Raw genomic sequence first — 14,112 nt, 5'->3', positions numbered from 1 at the left:
AATAAAAGCCTCTATTTATTTGGTTAAAATGTGCTTTTATTTCCTCTTTTTTTATTTTTAGCTTAGCATGGTCTTTATTCGTTTAGACTAAAATAGCAGTGCATTCAGTGCCCCGCATGCATGTGTCTGCCTTTTTGTGTTGTGACTGTCAGTGAATCTATGTGTGTGTTTGTGTCAGAGAGACAGAACTTAGCAACAGTGGCAGAAACTACAATCAGCCAGAACCGTGAACACTGAACAAGCTCCAGGAGAAACATCCGACATCTAGTTTGGGATTCAAACAACTCAGTGAGCGCTTTTCATCCTAAAAACTTTGGATCACTCTTTTTTTTTGCTGTATTTTCCTGTAGTTTTGAGTGGATTTAAGATGGAGAAGTAAAATGGTGAGGAAGAAAAAACTACTGGTGTTTGAGTAAGTATGAAATTTCTAAGCCTTCACAATACACTGCTAACATAGAAACAAGCTTATTATCATATAAGTACATATAGTTTATATGTTTCTCTTTTTTTTTACATCAGTAGATTACTTTCTGAAGCTGATAGAGTTATGCTTTGATAATTAATTCATGGCCTTTATGCAGCTTCACTGTCATAAATAAATCATGAGATGGACATACTCTCTGCTCCCCCAGGGAGATATACATTTCCCCTCATTCATAGGCAACTATGATCCAATTTACATTTTTTTGATCACCAAACCTTTGATACTCATTTTCTCACCTGGTAAAACTGACAACAAAAAAATACACAACTGAAAACAATTTAACTTCACGAGGCACTTGTTCCTTCAGTGAAAAACAACCTGAATTCAGCAATTTTTCCCTCAGTTTCCACATTGTGCTGGTTCTATTGTAGCAGAACAGGCAACACAGAAGCTCATATGTGTATTGTGTGTGTTTGTGTGTGAGTGACCGAGCTGCTGTGTTCTCTAAGTGACCTCTGTGGTGTACCATTTATGTAGCATTCTCTTTCACAACAACATTTTTGTCGTTTCCTCATTCCTGTCACATTTAACCAAAACCTAAATTGAAATGTAAGAATTTTTAACATTTAGAAATTCATTTGAAGATTTCCAACCATCTGATTGGTTGAAAATCTTGTCTTCTTTTGTCTGCAGAATTTGTGGAAGCATGATGTGGGATGGATAAACAACGACCAAACTCTGCTGTAAGTACACTGAACTTCTGTCACAAAAAAAAAGACGATTTTAGGGCCAGTTGCAACATGTGGCTCACAATAACTTTACTGTTAGTGCCATACTGTATAAATAATCATCTGATATTAACATTTACAGTCATATTCAATAAATTAGAATACGGGTTCCGATGAGGCTCGTACGTCAGATAAAGCACCTCTTGAAAATACTTTTAAGACCCTAAAAAAACCCAATTTCTGCATTGAGAATGTTTTTTAATCGGTTTGATGTCATATTCTAATCTTAAATATCATATTTCATTTCATGATTTCTTGCTTACAAGAAATCACATAAGCAAGAAATTATAATTTCTTTACATATGTTAAAAAAAAGTCATCTTTACTTATGTAAAGATTTTTTCACAAAAAAAAATCTTTAAAATATGAATCTGTCTAGAATAAATCTACATAATGTGTTTACTGAAATACATAAACTTCTCATTAATATTCTAATTTAGCTGTAGCTGACCAGGGCAGATAATGTGCTCACTTGCACACTTTAACTACCCCTTTCATAGAGGGAGGGAGCTGTCAAAAAAGAACATTTCAAGATAAAATAAGGTCTCCCTGTCACACCTCTGGATATCAACAAGTTCAAAAACCTGAGAGCGGATCTGAAGGCCACTCTCGCTAAAGAGCACAAATGGAGTGAAATTGACAACCTCCCCAAATCCAACAAACTTTTTTTGAAACATGGAGTGTCATTCCCAACATGTACGTAAACATGAAAAAGTATGCATTTGGAGTCCTGACCCTGAGCTTTCTGACCCCTCTGCTGACCCTCAACCTGGTGACCTCATTGAGATATTCAGACCAGCATACCAGCACTGGGCTCTCTACCTGGGAGATGGTTACATCATCAATTTAACTTCTATTGGTCAGTAGACAAAGACAAATCCCAGTGTTCCTACAGCTAACCTGAGTCAAACTCTGTCCTTCGTCCCTCAAATATGAAAAACCTGCTTTTAACAGTAAAGTTCCTCTGCATTAAGTAGACTCAACAGATGTAAACATGAAAAAGTATGCGTTTGGAGTCCTATCCATCTTTGGGTAAACATACTTATGCTAGCAAGTTTTCTCAAGTATGAACATTAAAAAGTCCAAATATTGCTCCCGCCTCACAAATGAGAGCCTATACAGTCCTGCCTAAAGTCACATCTTACAGCCCCGACATATAGGGAAGATCTGAGGCGAACTTCAGGAACAGAAATCACATTAAACAGTTGAGAACACTAACATTTAATAGGCTATTATTTTTCAGAAAAAAAAAATATATATTTCAGACCTGGAGCTGATGTAATTCTTTTTTTTTTTATATTCAGGCGCTTTGGTTAATTGCAGGCCACGAAAATTACCCAATCGAGGACGACAGCACACTGAACTGGACTTGTCACAAAAGTTCCTAATTTTATGTACATTTTTTAAAGCATCTAAACTGTGGCTTTGTGTTTTATTTATACTAAAGTGTGCTTGTTTTTATTTTAATTTTAAACAAATATGGGAAGAACTCAAATAGGCCCGCATAGTTCAGTGTTTAATTAATTTCAGAATAGGCCTACTCATGCTTGGTGCACTTTTGTTGGTTGTGTTCCATTGTTTTAACATGTAAAAAATAAAATGTAATAAAAAATTTCAACTTTTGTTTTTTATAAGCTGTGTTACGTTTTGCTGCTCTAGACTATTTTTCTTTTGTGAAGGAGGCGGCAAAATGGCTCTTTTGACAGTAAAGGTTGCCGACCCCTGTTCTAGTTGTTTTATTTACCAAGACAGTCTTTTTGTGACACAAAAAAGGTAATTTGTGAAAATAATTGTCTTTTCTGCTCTGTGTATTAGATGGCCTCTAATGACCCTGAGCTTTCTGAGCCCTCTGAGCCCTCTGAGCCCTCTGCTGACCCTCAACCTGGTGACCTCATTGAAATATTCAGACCAGCATACCAGCACTGGGCTCTCTACCTGGGAGATGGTTACATCATCAACTTAACTCCTGTTGGTCAGTAGACAGTGACAAATCCCAGTGTTCCTATAGCTTAACTTGAGTAAAACTCTGCCCTTCGTCCCTCAAATTTGGAACACCTGCTTTTAACAATAGAATTCCTCTGCATAACGTACACTCAACAGATATAAAGCAGGGTCAGTCATGGCTTAGCTAAAAGTTGATTTTCTGCCTGGGGGCAGAGCTATGAAAATGGATGCAAAAGAATAGAGACCTAGGGCATAGGTATAGCTTCCTGCAGGGATGCAAACATACAGTCAGAGCTACAATGCAGTAATTTACAAAAAAAAAAATCTTCTGCAAGAGGTGAAGATTTATGTTCACAACATATGTGCACTTTATGTGATAGAGTTTGAGCTATTTTAAAAATAAGAAATTCAGAAATGCAGAGAAGGTAGCAAACCGAAAATCTAATTATGGTGAAAGTTTCTACTATCAATAACAGATCCACAGGAGGAGGTATTTAAATCCACTTCACACTTTTGAAAAAAAAAAGAGTTTCTGCTTATTGTGGATACTTGTTAAATATTATCCCAAAGCAATATCAAATCTTTTCATCTCTATTGTTAGTAATGGAAAACAACCATTATAATCCTATTTTTTCCTTTTAAGTTGCTTTAACAAGCTACAAGAACTGCTTTTTTTCCTATCTTGAGATATGAGGTTCAAAACTCAGTGACGTTTTGATAACTGTAACAAACATTTCTCCATTTTTTTTACTTCTAATGATGAAAAATGGTGTCTCACACAGATGAGAGCCAGGCAGCCACCATGTCCAGCGTCAAGTCTGTGTTCAGCAGGAAGGCTGTGGTGCGCATGCAGCTGCTGAAAGAGGTGGTGGGAAACGATTCGTACCGCATCAACAATAAGTATGATGACAACCACACACCTCTGCCTGTCCGTGAGATCATCCAGCGAGCTGAAGTCCTCATCGACCAGGAGGTGTCCTATGACCTGCTGGGGAGCAACTGCGAGCACTTTGTGACCCTTCTACGCTACGGGGAAGGGGTTTCTGAGCAGGTCCATGACTGTTTGCTTTGCTTTTTTCTAATGTGCCATCAGAGCATCATTGACACATCTAACTCCTTAGACAATGCCTGATGAATAGTTTCTTCTTGCGGCCATTCTTTGTTTCTTTTTTTAATTTTTTTTTTTTACAAGAAATAAGTTCATGCCTCTCGAAACATTGACAATGGTTGTATTTCCTCAAATTGAAATACTGTGAAAAAAGTTCCCAAGAAACTTTCTAAAATGATCTTGATCAAATCTTTAGGGGATCAGAGGGTCTTTTAGATTTCTCTTCTGACCTTCGCACTCATTTTCATTACAGTGAATGATAAGACACTGTATTGTGCAGCATGGACTTAAAAAACTGAAAGAGATAGACAGTGAAGAGGGGGAGAAGGAGCTTTTAGGCATCTTCAAAAAATTCAGAAAAAATGTTTATCAAGACATCTTTCTTTTGGAAGAAAATAATTGGTCTTTTGTAATCAAGTGGAGAGGTCAGCCGTTTTGTTTATAAGAAGCATGCAGGGATATTATCCATTTGTTAGTAAGTTTACACTTTACATTTATATTAATGGCGCAGAACTGATGTATACTGTTTCTCTTAACTTTAGTTTGAGTAAGTTTGATAAATGATTCTTTTAGTTTCATTTAGCCACAAGTAGTTTAGATAATAATCATGTAAGGCAATTAATTGTATAATATTATGGGTTCATTTTTATGTTTTTATTTACAGTTTCACAAATTTGTCCTGGAAACATTGTTAATGAAGATGAAGACAAACTGATGTCAACTTTATTTTCATGTCTGAGTTGTTCGATTTTTGCAATACTCAGGACACTCGTTTAGCTACCTGTCACTTCACGTAGCTCTATGTGTATGGGGACAGAATATGCAGTACTACTAATTCAAAATAAAGTGTGAGTTTGGTCATGCTGAGTCCACGTCCTGTACTCTTCCTTGTCTCTGCAGGCTTCACGGGCCATGGGGGCCATCAGTCTGGTGACCGCAGCAGCCAGTGCCTTCTCTGTCCTGGGGCTGATCAACACACGGTCCAGAAACAGGCCTTTCTGAATTCTGAGATCTGCACTGCAGGCTGTCGTTCCCCAGCGTTCATGCAACTGTAATAAAAGAATGTGAAAACAAAAATGAACTGATGCTAATTTTTGTGCAACTCATATATTCTTCACGTAGCTCTACGTGTAAGGGGAAAGAATAGTGAAAAAACAGCATCAGGTCAGTCAGAATGGTATGGAAGCGTTTGGGAGAATGTTACTGGACATCTGAAATGATTGAAAAGGCTCTTTTGGACAAATTAGAGAGATTTCTTACTGAGGATTAGACAGACTTCCCCACTCAGAAAACCACTGCACATGTATTAGACTGCGGCCTGCGAGTAAAAGGGGGAGGCGATGGCTGACAGCTGTACCCTAAACACGTAATTAGTAAGTCACGTCAAAAAAGCACAATGAGACTTGGATGTAACGTGTAATGCAACGCTTTATAGAAATGTAGTAAAATATAAACTACAGATACTTACTGTAAAAGTATAATGTAGTCAAGTAAAAGTCGAAAGTATGCACGATTAAATCTACTTAAGTAAAGTACAGACACATGAAAAATGTATTAAAGTACAGTAACGAAGTACTTCTACTTCGTTTCATCCCACCACGGAATGTAGTCAACTATTTGGCATAAGTACAGAAACAGTAAGAACAGTAACTCAACCAGAAGCGCTTTTTATAGAAGTTGGGTTGCATTATACAAAGCTGACAGCAGGTGGTGCCATCTTCTCTGAACGACAGGGAAACACCAGAAGAAGAAGAGAGCGTGACGTTAAACATCTGCGCAGGAACACTCACACGTGTTGTTTTCATGAGTTTGGGACAGTTGTGACTTTTCAGCACCGGAGTCCAGTTTTAACAAACCAGGATAAAGATGGGGAAGAAATTAAAAGTAGGAAAGACGAGGAAAGACAAATTCTACCATCTTGCGAAAGAAACAGGTACCGTAATGTTAGTAGAAAACACCAGAGGCAGAGACTCGTTGGTCTGTGTTAGCATTAGCTCTTGGTTAAGCTTTAGATTTTAGAAGATTTTATTGTTACATAAGGTTCGTTTTTCGTTGTCTTCAGGTTATCGGTCTCGGTCTTCCTTCAAACTCATCCAGTTGAACCGTAAGTTCCAGTTTCTGCAGAAAGCGAGGGCTCTGGTGGATTTGTGCGCTGCTCCTGGAGGATGGTGAGCAGCCTGACTACTTTTATCTCTAACATTACAATATCTTCAGACAGAGTGTGAAACACGACTGAGCTGTCTGAATAAAGGAAAGATAATTATCTGCATTTGACTAGCCAGAACGATCCCTGGCAACGCAAAGATTTTGTGATTTAAGAGAGCAAAGTACAAAATTTAGGCATTTGAGTAGAATTTCTCTAGAGTTGTATGTCGAAACAAATAATTTTAAAGTCATCACATGACCTTTCAATGATGTTAAGTGTAAGCTTGAAATGAATACTGTTGGACTTTTGTACAGAAACCTTCTAAATAATGGCATACATTTGCATTTAATAAAATAAAGATTGCTGAATAATCTAATTATGATTGGAAATGTCTTTTCCAGGTTGCAGGTAGCATCAAAGTTTATGCCTGTTTCAAGTCTCATCATTGGTGAGTATAGTGTTAAAACACAGATATTGAATTAAATTATCTGTGTGCTTGGTATGACAACTAAAATTGTCTGTGTTCCTGTCAGGTGTCGATTTGGTCCCCATTAAGCCCATTCCCAACGTGGTGACACTGCAAGAAGACATCACGACTGATAAGTGCAAACAGGTGTGAATGCCACTCAGTTCTTTTTCTACTAAACAATGAATTCACTTTAAAACTGTGCTACAGTGTTAGAGAGTGGAGTTTGTTTGTTTGAGATGTTTTCTATTTCCCGATCAGGCTCTCCGTAAGGAGCTTCAAACTTGGAAAGCAGATGTGGTGTTAAATGATGGAGCCCCAAATGTGGGAACCAACTGGCAGCACGATGCCTTTTCCCAGGGTAAGATAAACAAAAACGTTGATTAAATTGTTCATTTCTGCTTTTGAACTAGATTTAAAAATCTCTCCTTTTCCTCCTCAGCTCACCTGACCCTCATGGCTCTGAAGCTGGCCTGTGAGTTTCTGACCAAAGGCGGCACTTTCATCACAAAGGTTTTCCGCTCCAAAGACTATCAGCCGCTGCTGTGGATCTTCCAGCAGTTCTTCAAGAAGGTGCAGGCCACTAAGCCTCAAGCATCCAGGAACGAGTCGGCAGAAATCTTTGTTGTCTGTCAAGGTAGGTGACAGCTACAGATGTGACTGAAACATGTGTTCTTATTTTAATATATTTAGTTATTTGAAAGGTTAGGACTTACCTTGACAGCCTTTTCAGCCATTCTGACGAAATCTATAAATGGAGGAAATGAAAAAAACAACTAGTCGATGGTTATAAGAAACATCTCAGAAATTTTTTCAGATCAGAAGGGAAACATTAATTATAAACGGTGTCCAGTGTTTTTCTCAATTGAAAAACTCATTTTTTGTTGATATTAGCAAGGTTAATTGCTAACAGGTGTGAATGCCTGTAATTAAATTTCCTTCTACCCTGAGATAAAAAAAAACCAATTTAAACATTGACGTGCTAACATTAAATAATTTAAAGTTCAATTTTTAAAATTATTTTTCATTTTGTGGATAACTTTGTGTGTAAAAGCATTTCTGCATATCTAAAACAAGCTCTTGTTGTGTTGAATAGGTTACGTCGCCCCAGACAAAATCGACAGTAAATTCTTTGACCCCAAGCATGCCTTCAAAGAGGTGGAGGTGCAGGCCAAAACTGTGAAGGAGCTCGTCGCTGAGAAGAAGCCAAAGGCAAGCACAATTCACCTCTTTATATCAGCTTCATGTGTGTAAATATGTACATGGAACAATAAAAAATTATCCTGATGTTGATGTAGATGAGATGTTGTGTTAGAAATGTACTGGGAAGCAAAGATCCCAGATATTTGACCTGCCATTGACCAAGCAGCTGTGTGCGTTCTAGGCGGAGGGATACACTGATGGTGATTTGACGCTGTACCACAGTTTTACAGTGACGTCTTTTCTAAAGGCCGAAAACCCTGTCGACTTTCTGGCAAAAGCCAGCGAGGTAAGATTGTTACTATTACCTTCAACCTATAAACAAACCTGTTCCTTTTTTAGTTCTTCTGTGGAAGAATCATTTTAAGCAAACACAGCTGAAATTTACTCATTATTTGGCATATTGCTTTTTTTTTTATAAACAAAATGTCAAAACAGTTTTAAAAAGTTCGCAAAATTTATAAATTATTGATTATTTCCCTTTCTGGTCAGGGATAGAAACATGTCATGTTTCCAAACATTTTTACTCTTGTATGTTGCTGATCAGTAGAAATTTGAAATTTAAGTTAGGATATCATTTTAACTCTTCTTCCGTTCTTTCAGATCACATTTGACAATCCACTCTTGGAATCTCACTCTGCCACCAGCAATGAAATAAAGGAGTGCTGTCGGGATATCAAAGTCCTGGGGCGCAAAGAACTCCGGTGGGTCATTTTATTTTGTCTTTATTGAGTGATTTTGATTCAACTATTGAAGTTAAAATTAAGATTAACACTTTTTAGTTCTTTGCATACATATCAAGAAACTTTAGAATACATTTTAAAAAAGAACATGAGTATTTACAATTAAAGAATGGGACCAAAGTAAAACACATAAGTGTCTAAAATAACTCAGACCAAGACACAGCCAAGTTTTGGTGCTTATTGCACTTCTTCACATTAATTTTAGCTAGCTACACATGCATACTTCTTCTATTAAAATACATAATGAAATAATGCAGCTTAATTTTGCTCTGCTTTTGCATTGAAGCCGTTGATTTCAAGATGTGTCATTACTGCACGCTTACATAGGTGTTGTTTTTTCCTCCTCTGCCCTCATTAAGTTTGCTGCTGAGTTGGAGAGCAAAACTTAGACGATATCTAGCAAAGAGACTGAAGGAAGAGGCCAAGCAACTTGACCAGGAGATCAGGTAAACACGTTTACTCTGTTAAAACCACAAAATGAAGTTTTAATGAAATGTCACAGGGCATTTATAAAAACTCTGCCTTGTTTGTAGTTTAACTTCAGATGAGGAGGGCATCAACTCAGAAGATGAATCTGGTGTAAAGAAGAAAAAGAAAGAAAAAGTTGACGAGAACAAGGAAAAAGATGATGATGATGAGGAAGATGAAATGGAGAGAAAACTGGCTGACCTAAAAGCTCAGGAAGTGGCTGAGCTCAAACGGTTAGTTTTTACGTTTCAGGTGCAGCTTAACCTCAGTATGTTTTGCTTTATTGCTATGATGTGTGTGTATATCTTGAGCTTTGGTGCTTCATCAGGAAGAAGAGGAAGCTGCTGAAGGAGAGGAGGAAGCAGAGGGAGAGAGTGGAGCTGAAGATGGACCTGCCAGGTGTCTCCATCGCCAGCACCACCGACTCATCCTTGTTTTCCTTATCTTCTCTCAAGAAGCAGCAGGTTATGATCAAACACAATTAAGAACAATAATGAGCCAGTATAATTATCAGCTCTTGTTCTCATTTCCACATGGAAGTGTGATCATGTTTTTCTAGTTGAATTTAAAACTTTTTTGATATTCTTCCTTCAGGTGCTGACTGATATCTCCAAAGGGGACATGGAGGCTGCGGGTAATCTGGGAGACGGAGACGATGACATCTACCTTTCAGATCAGGACGAAGATGTGGATGAAATTTCCCTGGCATCTGATTTGGATGAAGAGGATTTAGAAGAAGTGCAACAGAAACAAAAAGAGCTGGAAAAAAAAGCGCCGAAGAAGTAAGTGATGGTTTTATCTTACAAGAAGACGTTACAGTAATCCCTTGGCTTCAGGGGAGACACAACCAGAAATGAAGAAATCTCATATTTTCAGCTTCAATTTAGATTAATAAACAAGTAAAGTTACTTATCCTTCACTGAATGAAACACAGTCTAATAACAAATTATTAGCCTAAAATTATAAAGGAAATTGATGAGTAAGCTCCTCACTCTGGTTTCTAGAAAACCTCCCATCTTGTTATGTAAATCTGTTTTGTCTTAACATTTTTTGTGTTAACAGCCTTCAAAAGAAATATCTCAAAGAAAAATCAGATGATGCTTGTTTAAAACAGACAAGCAACAGTTATTCCTGATGCTGCTGAGACAAATATGTCATAAATTTTTTATTATTTTTATTATTTAGATTAATACAAAGTATTAAGGAAAAATATGGAATACATACATTTTTGCCATGTCTGAGACATGTTTTTAAAACATAGTTTGGTTTTGATAGAAAATAATCACCATTCCTAATGTTATTACTCAGAGTGAAGTTTACTAAGGAAGCTGAGGAGGAAGAGGAACAGGATGGTGGCTTGCTGGTAGAACTGGAAGGAAAGAATGAAAAGTTGGAGCGAGAAACAAACATGTGGTTCAGCAAGGTTAGTCCATGCATGCATTTTTTCCTAATTCAACTTCTGTAAGTTTAAGTGCTCCTTCTGTATTTCACTTCAAATCACATTCCTTTGATTGGTTGTTTAAGCCTATTTCACACTCAATCATATCTCGGTTTTTATCTTTGTTTTCGTTCCTTCTTCAGGGCATCTTTTCAGAAATTGACCTGGAAGGTGATGCAGAGAATGAACTCAAACAGACAGAGTGGCTCCAAACCAAACAGTCAGGTAAACAACCGTCTCCAATCTTTCATATCTCAGAATGTCTCATTTAAAATACCATGAAGAATGTTTGCAGATTTCTTTTGTTTTTGCTTTTTGGCCACATTTCCCTATGAAAATAGCTTGAGTTGTTTCAGTCTTCAAACTGTCGTTACATTTATTTGCTTTACTAACTTTAGCACCAATATTAACTTTTCAACTCAACTTGACTGTGTTGTTTAATCTCCAATATTGCATCTGTAAACTAGTGATTCCTGTTCAAAAACCTTTTTAAGTGGTGGAATTGATACAATTTTACTAGTAGTAAAATTTTACTAGTGATGTAAAAGACTCATTACTAGTAATGGCTAAAAACAGCTTTTATATCTGTTTTTTCACATGGGGCCACATTAGTCTGAAGTACAACAGTTTGTGTTTATTCAGGTTATCTTTTTCTATTAAAGTGAAACTGCTGTGACAACATACAGAAAAAAAATGTAACGGGTTACTATTTTACAGCTCTGTAAATCTGTTGAATCAGTTTTTTTGGTTTTGTAGGGAGAGGGAGAAAGAGGAAAGCTGAAGAAGAGAGTGAAGATAAAGTAGAAGACGAGGAAGAAAAAGAGGAAGTTGCTCCTGCAGAGGTGGAAACTCCAGAACCGTCACAGGAAGCAGCAGAGGAAAGCGACTCGGACGACAGCAGCGATGATGAAAAGTAAAACTTGATTTTCTCTGACTGGGTTGTATTTCCTCCAAAATGTACAGAGTTAATGGAAGAAAATTTTAAGCTTAAATAGTTGAGCACTGCTGCTGCAGCCACAACGTCCACTGATATGCGAGTCTCACTTATTTTGTTTCAGTGAGATTACAAAAATGAAGCAAGCCATGGGATCCGGAGGGGCAGCAGGAGGGGCTGAAGATGACAACTTCCAGGTCGTTCCTGTTGAAAGCACCAGTGAGTATAAAAGCCTCCATGAGAACAGAGAAATGTAAGCTTTGTGGGGGAAAGAGCATTTTATCTGACCAGGACACAAGAAGTCAAATGCTGAAACCTTAGGTTTCTCCTACTGCAGAATTTGTTTAATAGTTGTTGAACTTTGTATTAAAAATGTTTCTTTTGGTTTTCAGGTAAAAAGGCCCGTATCCTGGACGCAGAGGGTCTGTCCCTCGGCTGTGAGATCGCTACATCCAAGAAGAAAGCCAGAGATCTGGTAGACTTCTCTTTCCACAGGTAAATGTCTGCTTTTGGAAGTCATACTTCATAAATGTGCATACCTCTTCCAGCAGAGAATACACAAAACTATTATTATTATTCTTATTGCTGTTTCTTGATGCATTAGACACAATATGAACTACACAGTTGGGTTTAATGAATTTTGAGTCTGTACAGAGGGGCTGATTGTTTCTGCTTTGCAGGTTTGCCAACTCTGACGAGCCATGGGAAGTACCGGAGTGGTTCCTGGATGATGAACGCAAACACAGGACACGACCGATGCCTGTCACCAAGGAGATGGTGGAGGAATACAAACAGAAATGGAAAGAGATCAATGCCCGGCCAATCAAGCGGGTGGCTGAAGCGAAGGCCAGGAAGAAGAGAAGGGTAAGAGAAAAACGCTGTGAAACTAGGTCAGATTGGGGATATACAGAAGGATTGAAATCATTATAATTTAGAGAATGGACAGAGATTAAGTCTAGTTTCTGTTGGATTCATCTAGATGCTGAAGAAGATGGAGCAAGCCAAGAAGAAGGCCGAGGCTGTCGTCAACACTGCCGACATTTCTGAAAGAGAGAAGATGGCTCAGCTGAAGAGGTTTGTTTTGACAACTATGAGACTGGAGCTGTAGTTGTTTACTGGTTGATGCTAACTTAAAAAAAATATATATATATACTAATCAAGTTTTTTTTTCCGTATTCTGTCAGTATCTACAAAAAAGCAGGCGTGAAAAAGGAAAAAAGAGAAGTAACATACTTGGTAGCCAAAAAAGGAGTTGGTAAGAAGGTGAGTCGGCCTCGTGGAGTGAAGGGACTCTTCAAAGTGGTGGACGGACGCATGAAGAAGGACATGCGGGGGGTGCAGAGGAAAGAACAACGAGGGAAAGGAAAAGGAGGCAGAGGAGGAAAAGGAAAAGGACGACAGCCTAAAGGTGGTAAAGGGAAGAGAGGAAAATAAATGAACTTTCTCCTTCTCTTTGACACATACGCATCAGGCTTCTCTGTGACGAACACGTGAACTGGAGTTTATTTTTAAATACTGTTTTCAGGTAAATATGACTGAAAGAGTATTTAAGCCTTGGAGACTTTTGACCTGTTCTGGTGGTGTTTAAGCTGATGTTAGTTGTACATCTTTTTTAAAGATGCTTTTCCTCCCAGCAGATGAACTGCAGTTTATCCTAATTACAGTAAATGCATTCATGATGTTTTGTAAATATTTACAATTTGACAATAAATGTCTTACTCAGACTAGTTGGTATATGCTTGTTTTTATTTTCACGTTTTGTTTTATATTTGGTTTAGACAGATCTGTAGGTCTGAGGTCTTTAAAGGTTTGGAAAAGTATGACATTTGCAATGCTGTAAAAACAACAATCACTAACAGAATTCTTCAGTTTTTACTTTTTTGTCACACGTAAGGGTCCCCAAAGTCAGTCCTTGAGGGCCGGCGTCCTGCATGTTTTAGTTCTCTCCCTGGTGGAACCAACAACCTTTTCAGCATGTCAGTTTTCTTCTTAGGCCTTCTAACCAGCCATCATTGGATCCAGGTGCATTAAACTAGGGCGATAACAAAAACATGCAGGATGCCGGACCTAGAGGACAGACTTTGGGGACCCATGTTTCAAATCATTGAACAAACTTTAATTCAAGGTAGATAATCAGATTAAATGCAAAATGCAGTTTTCAGTTTTCAACTGATCATGAAACTATTTTTTGCTATAAAATATTGCAGATAGTCGCCACAGGTAGTGATTACATACATTTGTGTTCGATGATATATGATGATATTTATATTAGCACCACAGGCACAAAGTTTACAACAATTAACAACCCTCAACAGGTGACACGGTGATGTCTTTTAAGTTTTTGTACTTTTTATGTGAAACTAGCAAAAATCACTTTCCAGTTATATGGAAAAAATGAAATACTATAGGCTACATCTGCTCTATTTTATTTTATTGTATTTGGAAAAAATAAC

At 37.7% G+C, this 14,112-nt stretch overlaps 2 protein-coding genes across 2 annotated transcripts; both read left to right on the top strand.

Annotated features, from left to right (window-relative positions):
• Positions 1 to 208: 208 nt before the first annotated feature.
• On the top strand, positions 209 to 5,341 carry LOC102222171 (phospholipid-metabolizing enzyme A-C1-like). Its single transcript, XM_014469326.2, has 5 exons — positions 209 to 412; positions 1,118 to 1,167; positions 3,028 to 3,184; positions 3,939 to 4,207; positions 5,165 to 5,341. Exons 2-5 carry the CDS (start codon positions 1,141 to 1,143, stop codon positions 5,264 to 5,266), a joined length of 555 nt encoding a protein of 184 aa, XP_014324812.1. The 5' UTR covers positions 209 to 412; positions 1,118 to 1,140; the 3' UTR covers positions 5,267 to 5,341.
• A 679-nt stretch (positions 5,342 to 6,020) lies between these two features.
• Positions 6,021 to 13,389, top strand: ftsj3 (FtsJ RNA methyltransferase homolog 3). Its single transcript, XM_014469318.2, has 21 exons — positions 6,021 to 6,197; positions 6,327 to 6,432; positions 6,812 to 6,858; positions 6,944 to 7,023; positions 7,138 to 7,237; positions 7,319 to 7,513; positions 7,973 to 8,088; positions 8,261 to 8,365; positions 8,680 to 8,780; positions 9,179 to 9,265; positions 9,353 to 9,520; positions 9,616 to 9,751; positions 9,882 to 10,069; positions 10,596 to 10,710; positions 10,869 to 10,950; positions 11,482 to 11,638; positions 11,784 to 11,878; positions 12,052 to 12,154; positions 12,340 to 12,523; positions 12,639 to 12,733; positions 12,844 to 13,389. The coding sequence occupies exons 1-21, from the start codon at positions 6,131 to 6,133 to the stop codon at positions 13,091 to 13,093; spliced, it is 2,577 nt and encodes an 858-aa protein (XP_014324804.1). The 5' UTR covers positions 6,021 to 6,130; the 3' UTR covers positions 13,094 to 13,389.
• Positions 13,390 to 14,112: the final 723 nt, after the last annotated feature.

Source organism: Xiphophorus maculatus, chromosome 9 (genome assembly GCF_002775205.1).
Source record: "Xiphophorus maculatus strain JP 163 A chromosome 9, X_maculatus-5.0-male, whole genome shotgun sequence".
Lineage (NCBI taxonomy): Eukaryota > Metazoa > Chordata > Actinopteri > Cyprinodontiformes > Poeciliidae > Xiphophorus > Xiphophorus maculatus.
Note: the sequence above shows the minus strand (reverse complement) of the source record. Positions and strands in the feature narration are given on the sequence as shown.

What these genes read in the sequence shown, in the direction of transcription:
- LOC102222171 (XM_014469326.2), top strand. Translation starts at nt 1,141, where the DNA reads ATGGATAAACAACGACCAAACTCTGCT. An exon ending in AACAACGACCAAACTCTGCT is followed by an intron (nt 1,168 to 3,027) that starts GTAAGTACACTG and finishes TCTGTGTATTAG; the next exon opens with ATGGCCTCTAATGACCCTGA. An exon ending in CATCAACTTAACTCCTGTTG is followed by an intron (nt 3,185 to 3,938) that starts GTCAGTAGACAG and finishes TGTCTCACACAG; the next exon opens with ATGAGAGCCAGGCAGCCACC.
- ftsj3 (XM_014469318.2), top strand. Translation starts at nt 6,131, where the DNA reads ATGGGGAAGAAATTAAAAGTAGGAAAGACGAGGAAAGACAAATTCTAC. An exon ending in TTCTGGCAAAAGCCAGCGAG is followed by an intron (nt 8,366 to 8,679) that starts GTAAGATTGTTA and finishes CCGTTCTTTCAG; the next exon opens with ATCACATTTGACAATCCACT. An exon ending in CAAACATGTGGTTCAGCAAG is followed by an intron (nt 10,711 to 10,868) that starts GTTAGTCCATGC and finishes TTCCTTCTTCAG; the next exon opens with GGCATCTTTTCAGAAATTGA.